The sequence below is a fragment of the Pseudogymnoascus destructans genome (genome assembly GCF_001641265.1).
Source record: "Pseudogymnoascus destructans isolate 20631-21 unplaced genomic scaffold scaffold_14, whole genome shotgun sequence".
In the NCBI taxonomy this organism is placed as follows: domain Eukaryota; kingdom Fungi; phylum Ascomycota; class Leotiomycetes; order Thelebolales; family Thelebolaceae; genus Pseudogymnoascus; species Pseudogymnoascus destructans.
In genome coordinates this window covers 243,678-253,531 of record NW_020167533.1, presented here as the reverse complement: position 1 = coordinate 253,531, position 9,854 = coordinate 243,678, and the positions used below count along the sequence as shown (strand labels likewise).

Genomic DNA, 9,854 nt, shown 5'->3' with positions numbered 1-9,854 from the left:
ATTTTTCCCTTTCTTTTGTGGTCACGTGCACGAGATGTATGGGCGGGAGCAAAATCAGGGGAACAGATAAATCATAGGCCTACGAACACTCCTGTGCTCAAGCCAGGCGTATCTTCAATGCTATCATACTATCTGCTATCATACTATCATACAAGGCTCGCCAGAACCGCTATGCTCAAGATCTCCCACGTCCACATAATGCATCAAGGTCGAATACAGCCACATCGACGAGCTCCAAGGTCCACCCTTCCCCTTCTCCCTTCTCCCTTCTCCCTTCTCCCTTCTCCCTTCTCCCTTCTCCCTTCTCCCTTCTCCCTTCTCCCTTCTCCCTTCTCCCTTCTCCCTTCTCCCTTCTCCCTTCTCCCTTCTCCCTTCTCCCTTCTCCCTTCTCCCTTCTCCCTTCTCCCTTCTCCCTTCTCCCTTCTCCCTTCTCCCTTCTCCCTTCTCCCTTCTCCCTTCTCCCTTCTCCCTTCTCCCTTCTCCCTTCTCCCTTCTCCCTTCTCCCTTCTCCCTTCTCCCTTCTCCCTTCTCCCTTCTCCCTTCTCCCTTCTCCCTTCTCCCTTCTCCCTTCTCCCTTCTCCCTTCTCCCTTCTCCCTTCTCCCTTCTCCCTTCTCCCTTCTCCCTTCTCCCTTCTCCCTTCTCCCTTCTCCCTTCTCCCTTCTCCCTTCTCCCTTCTCCCTTCTCCCTTCTCCCTTCTCCCTTCTCCCTTCTCCCTTCTCCCTTCTCCCTTCTCCCTTCTCCCTTCTCCCTTCTCCCTTCTCCCTTCTCCCTTCTCCCTTCTCCCTTCTCCCTTCTCCCTTCTCCCTTCTCCCTTCTCCCTTCTCCCTTCTCCCTTCTCCCTTCTCCCTTCTCCCTTCTCCCTTCTCCCTTCTCCCTTCTCCCTTCTCCCTTCTCCTCCCTTCTCCCTTCTCCATCTCCACCATTTAGCACGCACAGCCCTCTTGCGACTGGGTTGAGTTGTTGATGTTCACATCGATCACTGCACGAGCGGGTTAGAAACAGGTCCAAGATCCAAGTACACCCCCCCCCCCCCCCCTTTCGAGGGCCTTCAGAGGACTCACTTTGGTTCCCAGCAGACGCAGCACTGTCGGCCCCCTCCATTCCCGGCAAGGCCTGAGCAATCCTCCTGAACAGGTTCTTAATGTTATGCCCGACCTTCGCGCTCGTCTCGATGAACATCAGGTTGTTCTTCTTCGCCTCCTCCTCGCCCTGCTGCGTCGTCACTTCCCGCCTATCGTTCAAATCCGTCTTGTTTCCCACCAGAACAATGATGACATCGTTCCCTCGCTCGCCCCGGACGTCGTCTACCCATTTACGCGTGTTCTGGAACGACTTCGCATCTGGGATTCGAGGTTAGTATCGACCCTTTGCTACCTGTCAAGACCGGAGAAGTTGTGCGTACTGGAGATATCGTAGACCACCACTGCAACACTTGAATCGCGTATGTACGACGGAATCAAACTGCGGAAACGCTCCTGCCCAGCCGTATCCCATAGTTGTAAACGGACTGTTCGGTCCTCAAGGTACATCGTCTACCGCCATCTGTCAATACATGGACACTTCATCCAGCTGGGATTTCAGGTCCGTACTTTTGATAAGAAGTCGATACCGATCGTGGCTTGGTACATATTGTCGAACGAATCGTACATGAACCGTGTTATTAAGGAGGTCTTGCCAACTGCGCCATCCGGTTAACACAAATGCTGCCGCCTATGGACGTAATCTTCGCATACCACTCTGCTCGCCCAGAAACACCAACCTAAAAGCGATCTGTTAGCATTGCCTTGATGTTAAGAAGAGTGAATCCACCTACTTGAACTTCTTCAACGGGTTGTTGTATGAACTACCCGGGGCCTGCGCCATCTTGGCGGTTTCTCTTGCTGTCTGGCTCGAGGAGCTGCGCTGTTCGTGGCGGTGGGGGGATAAAAAAATATGTACAAATGTGAATCAAACAGCAGTCAGGCTTGCGTGCGAAAAGTTGTAATTGAACAAAGAAACCCAATATCGATGAAGTCAGGAGTATATCACTCCCAGTATGCCAAGGCAAATACTCCATCGGGACTAGTGTTCCCCGCTATCGGAAAAACATGTTCCCGATTGACGCCCGGTTTTTGTGGGGTCCTTACGAAAATATACTCGTGTAGTGGGAAGTTTTGGATATGGGAAGTGTTGGATTAGCACTTTCGTAAATCTCACACAACAATTTCGAAAAGATGCCAATCGTCAAAAGAGCAGCCGCTGCTCCGGAAGCGCCGCAGCAGCACAACCAGAAGTCCAGGAAGGGAAAGAAGGCCTGGAGGAAGAATGTTGACGTTACAGAGATTGATGCTGGTCTTGAGGCCGCTCGTGATGAAGTTATCAAAGGGTATATACTTTCCAAATAATACCATAACCTACAATTTTGCTAATACTCTACAGTGGTATAATCAGCGAGAAGAAATCCGACGACCTCTTCATGCTCGATGTCGACGGCGACGCCTCAATCGCGAAGAAATTTCTCAAAGCCTCGAAGCCCCTCAAAGCCGACGAGATCATTGCCCAACGCTCCGCCGTGCCCTCCGTATCCATGAGGAAGCGCCCTGGCGACAAGACAACCAACGGCATCGCCGACGCCAAGCGCCAGCGCACCTCCTATGTCTCCCACAAGGAACTCACCCGCCTCCGCAACATCATGGCAGGGAAAGGCACCCAATCCGTCGTCGAGGTCACTGACCCCGCCTTCGATCCCTGGTCCGAGGCCGCCGATGCGCAAGCCCTAGTTGTCGATGAGCGCTTCACCTTCCTCCCCAAGGCGCAGAACAAGGTCGCACCGACCACCCTGAAACAAAAGCCCATCTCCCTCGCTGCCTCCGGAAAAGCCGTCCCAGCTGTATCCAAACCCGCCGGCGGATACTCTTACAACCCTGTCTACACTGACTACGAGCAGCGCCTCATCACCGCCGGTGAGAAAGAGCTCGAGGCTGAGAAGAAGCGCCTCGCGATTACTGAAGCGGAGCGTATCCGCGCTGAAGCATCCGCAAAGTCCGCCGCTGAAGCCGTAGCAGCCGAAGCGCGCGCGGAGCTATCCGAATGGGACGAGGAGTCCGCCTGGGAGGGACTCGAGTCCGGCGCCGAGGACACGCGGGTCAGCGCCAAGCGACCCGAGCGCAAGACGCAGCAGCAGCGCAACAAGATCCAGCGCCGCAAGGAGGAGGAGCGGAAGCAGAAGATGCTGGCGAATAACAAGAAGCGGAACGAGCAGGCGCAGCATATCAAGAAGATTGCCAAGTCGGTGGAGGAGGCGGAGGAGGCGAGGGCGCTGGCGCTGGCGGTGCAGGCGGAGAATGCGGATGATGAGTCTGAGGGGGAGGACTTGGAGTTGCGGAGGAGGAAGTTGGGGAAGTTGCAGTTGCCGGAGAAGGAGCTGGAGTTGGTGTTGCCGGATGAGCTGACGGAGAGTTTGAGGCTGTTGAAGCCGGAGGGGAATGCGTTGAAGGAGAGGTATAGAAGTTTGCTTGTCAGGGGTAAGGTGGAGGGGAGGAAGAGGATTAGCTTTGCGAAGCAGGCGAAGAGGAAGGTTACTGAGAAGTGGACGCATAAGGACTTTATGCTCCATTAGACTTGGAGTGGATTGGGTAACTGGGACATTGTTGGCGTTTTTTACATACACTTATGATATCGGGAATTGAAAATGCAGCGACTTATTTCTGATAATTAATTTATCGATTGAATGGTTTCGGTGACAACACCCCGCTTTTGTCTCATCATGGAACTGGCTATCATTTCCAGCAGCGTTGGTGCCAGCTGACGGATTTCTTAAATTGCAAAACTCCTGCTCACAAAAAGTAATGTGCAAATCTTTTAAAATGGCTTTCGCTCAATTTCCATTAAATTACCGTTCTCTTATGCTGCTGACTGTGATGAAAGTCCTTACGCCCACCAACTACAACCCAACCATTATGTACATATCCTATCCTCACACCGTTCTCCCCAGTCTAACGCCCCGTGGACAATTTGAGTCACACTTTCACCCTCCAGACAAGAACCCTACATAGGGCCTTGCGTCTGAATCCTCATCGGTGGCGGGCCAGTACCGCTTCTAGCCCTCTGCTCCCTCAACGACGTCCCCGGCAGCACATTATTGCTCACAAACTTTTGGCTGGCGCTCCTCGCCCACTCTTCATCCTCCGCGCGCCCACCAACCCACCAGTTCGTCCCAATAGCCGTCATCGCACGACCGAGCTTTCCCTTCCATCCCGCGCCCAGCGGCGCACCCTCCGCAAAAGGCGTCTCCAACTTGTCGTCCGCGCCATCCATGTGGAGGTGTGGGCGCTGCGAAGATTTCGCCGAGAGATATTGTCGCAGAACCTGTCGCGCGAAGGAGAAAAGAACAAGTGTGAAGTAGACGCGGACAAGGGTGAGGAAAACGATGATGAGGATGCTGGGCACAGACTCGCTGATTGCGGCGCCGCTTGCGAGACTGGGGCTGCCGCTAGCGGCTGCAGCGGCGTCGGTTATGCCGGAGGCGTCGGAGCCGGTGAAGCCTGCGGTGTCGTTCATGGTTTCGCTGCCGGGCGCGTCGATCTCGGCGTCCTTGGCGGCGGCGCTAAGGGTGAGGAACCAGGTGCCTGCGAAGACTGCGGTGTATGCTCCGTTCAGAATCGTGTCGATGAGGTAGAAGTAGGCGAGGGAGAGACACTGGAGGGGAGATGATTTGCGGATATGTGGCATGAGCGTTACGAGGATGACCAGGGCGATGAGAGAGTAGAGGTACATCGAGAACTGGAGGAAGGAGAGTCGGTAGCCGGTGACGAGGGCGAGGATTCCGTAGAAGCCGGCGAGCTTATTGAAGAGGAGGGAGAGCGAGATCATTTCGGCACCGAAGCGGAGGGAGGTTATGAAGAGGAAGGTCTTTGCGCTGTTAGACTGGAGGCAACGGACATGGTGGAACATAGGGAGAGGGCTTACTCGAGGGCGAGGTAGGGCAAGCCATGACGGGGCCATGGTGGCGGTAGCGTTCGGATATCGTGGGGAAGAGTCTCTAGTCAAAAAGAAAGAGTTCCACTCGACAAAGAGGAACGACCAGGTAACCCAGAGGAGTGGCAGCGAAGTTGTAGTGGATAGGGGTTTGTTAGGCGTGCATGTAGGTGTATTGGAGGCCGCGACGACGATGATTTTGGGGATGGTGAAGGGGTTGATTAGATTAGATTGTACTAAACTTTCAATGCTGAGTAAGCAACGCCTCTCCATTGAACCCCTAACTTACTCCAGTTTTCAGCACGCGACCATAGGGATCTGAGGCACACAAATATATAATATATACGTTAGATTATTTTACTATTAACACTAAATTATACTAACTACTTATCTCACCCCATTTTCGGCTCCTTTGAAGCTTCAAGTAAAAAGTTATTCCATGATCACGTGATTGTTGCGTGAGAATCTTGATGAAGCATTTGGTTCCGCCCAATATAATCCAATCATGCGATATATATAATGGCGTCTCAGGACTCACCCAGCCAGAAAGCACATTACTCTCCCCCGTGGAACAATGTCACCATTATTGGTATTGCAGGCAGTTCCGGCTCTGGAAAATCCAGCTTGTCACGGGCGATCCTCTCCGCACTGAACCTGCCTTGGGTGGCTATAGTCGGCCTCGATTCGTTTTACAAGCCTCTGAACGAGGAGGACCATGCCAAGGCCCATAGAAACGAGCTAGATTTAGATGCTCCAGAGGCGATCGACTTTGATCTTCTGGTTGAGCTGCTCCAGGACCTGAAACATGGGTAAGCCTAATCAAAGTCCTGTCACGGTGCTTGCTGACAACGATTTTCTCAGACGGCGGGCAGAAATCCCAATATATTCCTTTAATGACCATCAACGTGAATCAAAAACGACGTCACTGTATAGCCCTCATGTGTTGGTCCTTGAGGGTATCCTGGCATTGCATGACCCTCGTGTGCTTGAGTTACTCGATATGAAGGTTTGTTACTTTAATGTTGGACCGGAATAGTTTTATGCTAATATCGTAGATATTTTGTGAAGCGGACGCCGATACTTGCTTATCTCGAAGATGTGAGGAATAACATGTCATTCTGGGTGATTTGTTTTACTAACTGAGAACTTCAACCAGTGCTACGAGATATTGCAGAACGAGGAAGAGATGCTGAGGGCTGCATTAAGCAATGGTTTGCCTTTGTGAAGCCAAACTTCGAGAGATTTGTCGAACCTCAACGAAAGGTAGCAGATATTATTGTACCGAGGGGTATCGAAAATACCGTTGCGATCAGTAAGTTCCTGACTATAGCTAATTATGCCCCCAATCCTGTTGGAAACGAACCACCCTTTCATATCAAGCAGAAGTTCCAAATATACTTGCAACGGCGGGAATCAAACCATGACTTACTGACATGACTTACTGACATGACTTGCTGACATGACTTAGCTATGGTGACGCAATATATCGAAAGGAAACTGATCGAGAAGTCCAAAGCACACAGGGCAGAGTTGAAAAAGCTCGGGTCTAACTGCGAGAGTGAGCCGCTAGCAAGCAGCGTTGCAGTATTGGAACAGACATCTCAGCTGAAAGGAATCAGCACCGTCATCCAAGATATGGATACATCACCCGAGGACTTCATTTTCTACTTTGACCGCATCGCCACCCTGTTGATTGAGCAGTAAGATACCTCTATTAGGCAGTTGCAGCATCACGCTAACCCAAACAGCGCGCTAAATAACACTAATTTCGCAGTAAAGACGATAGAGACGCCTACTAAGCATGTTTACAACGGATACCAACGAAACGGTGAGCCCAGTGCCGTGGTTATCCTACGCGCTGGTGCTGCTTTCGAGACCGGGCTGAAGAGAGTGATACCAGACTGCAAAACTGGCCGCATTCTTATCCAATCAAACATCAGAACTGGCGAGCCAGAGTTACACTATCAAAAGCTTCCGGTCGGTATCCAGACCCAGGATTGTGTACTACTCCTGGATCCACAGATGTCAAGTGGCGGCGCTGCCCTGATGTCCGTACAAGTTTTAATTGACCACGGAGTGGCAGAAGAGCGAATTGTTTTCGTTACTTATTTTGCAGGAAAGATGGGACTGAATCGTCTCACGAAAGTATTTCCACGTGTGAAAGTGGTTGTCTGTGAAATCGTTGCAGATTACGAGCCGCGTTGGATCGAAAAACGTTACTTCCGCTGTTAAGAAACTTGTGGAATACCTTCGAATACTATTCTACAAATTATGGTCTGCTGTTTTATCGACTTATTTTGGATGGGATGACATTGGGCGTGGCATGGGGCGGTCCCCTATTCAGGTTCGTGCCACCCGGCACTAAACAATCAACATGGCAACACCTCGACCGAAAATATAAATGTTAACCTGCAACATAACAGGCTTCTTACGATTTGAAATCTCCAACTAAAGGCGCATTGCCTAGTATGGGACTGTTGAACCCACCCAGACAGCATAAATGGGGTGCCTAAGTTGGATGCCTTGCGTCAGTGGGGTGCGAAATTGGAACAATGCGTCGTTTTTTCAGCCACCATATAAATTTATAGGCTAAATTTATAAGATACCTTTACAATGGTTTGACAGCTCAGGCGACCCATGTTCTGAGCACCCCATGGTTCCCAGTGCTCAGGCCAAGGAAGGTACAGATTATACTGTTTTACACCGCTTGGGTTACATGCTTGGAACTGCCCATGATTGCGTAAGTAGAATTATCACCTTCCTCCGTAAGGACCTCTTAATTAGCCAAATACCCTAAGGATGTGAGCTATTGCCCCTATATAAGGGGGTGCTTCGCCCCCTTCACTTGCTTCCTCCTTTTCACTTGTTACCTCCTCAAAAACACCCTCGTTGGATATCAATCACATCGTGCCACTACTTTCACCGAACAATTCCAAGATGAAGTCCCTTAACTTGGCTCTCGCAGTTACCGCTGTCTGCGGTTTCCTTGTGTCGGCCGCTCCAGCGGCTGCGTGTGAGGATGGACTCGTCTCAAACGAGGGAGGTTCCCAGCATGTGGCCAGATGTGTTCCCGTCCAGGCCTTCCGTCAGGTGTCTGTGAAGGAAGACAATGAGGAGGCGAATGTCATCGAGCCCCGTGAGTCTCTTCTGACTTGGAACAAACGACTGCCTTATTTTGGCAAGGTATAGTTAGATTTTGTCAGCGCTGACGCCCATCAGGCCACAAGGACGATCACGACGACGAGTGCAGAGATCATAAGGATAAAGATGACTGCAAGCGCCGCAAGAAGGGGGACAAGCACAAGAAGAAGAAGGGCAAGAAGGGGGACAAGCACAAGAAGAAGAAGGGCAAGAAGGAGAAGTGTGAGAAGGAGCCCAAGCATCCCGAGTGCCGCGATGAGGACGACCATGACGACCACAAGCATGATGACTGCCACGAGGACTCCAAGGAAGAAAGGTGCAAGCACCTCAATGAACACCACGACGATAGCCACGGTGAGGGCAAGGGTGACCACCATGACGAGGATTGCCCAGAGGAGCTCAGGGGAGGACCTAACTGCCCTTGGTTCAAGCACGAGGAAAAGCACGATGAGTGCGAAAGGGAGCCACACAAGCCTCACTGCAAGAAGGATAAGAAGGAGCACTAAATACATAGTGTTCGTATATCCTAGTCCTTGCAACCACTGGAGCAGCGTGATGGTCAAATGGGATGCATGTCAATGTCACTAGGATATACAAGATAACATCTAAATAATATAATATATATACGGGAATAAAATTTAAAGCCTGACTTCTTCGGTATTCGTTATTTATAGACGAGAAACATAACGTAGGCTTGCGTAATTTCGCAGGTTTCAGTGCAGTGGCGGGCTCCTGTCCAACATAGTCCAAAAAACAACGAATGCTACAATTTCGCTGGAATGGAATCATCAGCTGGGGAGCGTCCTGGGGGCAGGCTCCTACCCTCTGCCAGGAGAATCTCTCGTGAACGCTAGCAACAGTAGTAGCATCCACACAAACCAGTCTACCAAGTTTATAACCCTCACATTTGACATCGTTGCTACGTGATCATCGTAAGACCTCCTCTCACCCCTCTCATATGAATCGCCTCGTACCACAGAGCTACTACAATGCTTAGCGTAAATATTTGGATACCTCCTCGCTCTCGTAAAATAATTGCTGCAACCTGTCCGATCTTCGCTTTTCTTCTTCTGCTGTCTTCTTCACCCAGCCCTTCTTTTTCTTACCCTTGTCATTGTCCCTCTTTTTCCTAGTTTTTGCTTGATCAACACCTCGACTTAATTCTAGTACGTCGCGCTTCGGCTTCGGCATTGTTGCGCCTATACCTAGCTTGTCGTTCTTCTCTTTGGCCTTGATTGGATATCGTATTCCCTCTCCATGCGCGCCAAGGCCTGTCCTGGCATCAGGGTCCCAGCCTTGGTCACGTAACATGCGGACACCGGTTCTGTGCCGTGATAGGGAGGAGGGTGGATGGGAGTGCGGGAGGCTGAGCTGATGTGCGAGGAGTGCAGCGTGGGGAGTCGATGAAGAAAGAGGAGGAATGGGAAGGGAACATGTCTCGCATATTTGCGGTTCAGTTTCTGTTAAACTTGTATCTGTCTTCGAATTTTGCTTCTCCAAACCATCAGGGGACTGTGATTGTGGAAGGACAAGACCCAGATAAGTCCTGCTAACACTGTGGCCGTACGATGTGCCGGATTTGCTGGTGGCGCTTGTCGTTTCGCTCGAGCGAACAAACTGTACGCGCTTGCGCTTCAGGCCCGCTCCGAAGGCGCGTTGATCTTGGAGAGGTATCGTGTATTCATCTGACTTTGACATTACGCCGTAATGTGTATGGTCTTAGGACAGGATGGTAACAGAAGGAAGTGACGTTGAG

At 51.1% G+C, this 9,854-nt stretch overlaps 6 protein-coding genes across 6 annotated transcripts; 3 read left to right on the top strand and 3 right to left on the bottom strand.

Moving 5' to 3' along the window:
• Positions 1–71: 71 nt before the first annotated feature.
• On the bottom strand, positions 72–1,864 carry VC83_05566 (uncharacterized protein; the record flags this gene model as incomplete). Its single annotated transcript, XM_024469186.1, has 7 exons — positions 72–915; positions 936–980; positions 1,063–1,341; positions 1,404–1,533; positions 1,591–1,679; positions 1,735–1,760; positions 1,815–1,864. The coding sequence occupies 7 exons, from the start codon at positions 1,862–1,864 to the stop codon at positions 176–178; spliced, it is 1,359 nt and encodes a 452-aa protein (XP_024323084.1). The 3' UTR covers positions 72–175.
• A 288-nt stretch (positions 1,865–2,152) lies between these two features.
• On the top strand, positions 2,153–3,688 carry VC83_05565 (uncharacterized protein). The gene is made up of 2 exons (XM_024469185.1): positions 2,153–2,366; positions 2,420–3,688. Exons 1-2 carry the CDS (start codon positions 2,215–2,217, stop codon positions 3,597–3,599), a joined length of 1,332 nt encoding a protein of 443 aa, XP_024323081.1. The 5' UTR covers positions 2,153–2,214; the 3' UTR covers positions 3,600–3,688.
• Positions 3,689–3,728: 40 nt separating this feature from the next.
• Positions 3,729–5,209, bottom strand: VC83_05564 (uncharacterized protein). The gene is made up of 2 exons (XM_024469184.1): positions 4,949–5,209; positions 3,729–4,891 (listed from the first exon to the last, which is right to left on the bottom strand). Exons 1-2 carry the CDS (start codon positions 4,982–4,984, stop codon positions 4,028–4,030), a joined length of 900 nt encoding a protein of 299 aa, XP_024323082.1. The 5' UTR covers positions 4,985–5,209; the 3' UTR covers positions 3,729–4,027.
• A 267-nt stretch (positions 5,210–5,476) lies between these two features.
• URK1 (Uridine kinase) lies at positions 5,477–7,189 on the top strand (the record flags this gene model as incomplete). The annotated part of the gene is made up of 6 exons (XM_024469183.1): positions 5,477–5,766; positions 5,819–5,963; positions 6,013–6,055; positions 6,114–6,269; positions 6,426–6,657; positions 6,706–7,189. 6 exons carry the CDS (start codon positions 5,477–5,479, stop codon positions 7,187–7,189), a joined length of 1,350 nt encoding a protein of 449 aa, XP_024323086.1.
• Positions 7,190–7,894: 705 nt separating this feature from the next.
• VC83_05562 (uncharacterized protein) lies at positions 7,895–8,604 on the top strand (the record flags this gene model as incomplete). The annotated part of the gene is made up of 2 exons (XM_024469182.1): positions 7,895–8,093; positions 8,177–8,604. 2 exons carry the CDS (start codon positions 7,895–7,897, stop codon positions 8,602–8,604), a joined length of 627 nt encoding a protein of 208 aa, XP_024323087.1.
• Positions 8,605–8,740: 136 nt separating this feature from the next.
• Positions 8,741–9,854, bottom strand: VC83_05561 (uncharacterized protein). Its single transcript, XM_024469181.1, has one exon. The coding sequence runs from the start codon at positions 9,794–9,796 to the stop codon at positions 9,092–9,094; it is 705 nt and encodes a 234-aa protein (XP_024323085.1). The 5' UTR covers positions 9,797–9,854; the 3' UTR covers positions 8,741–9,091.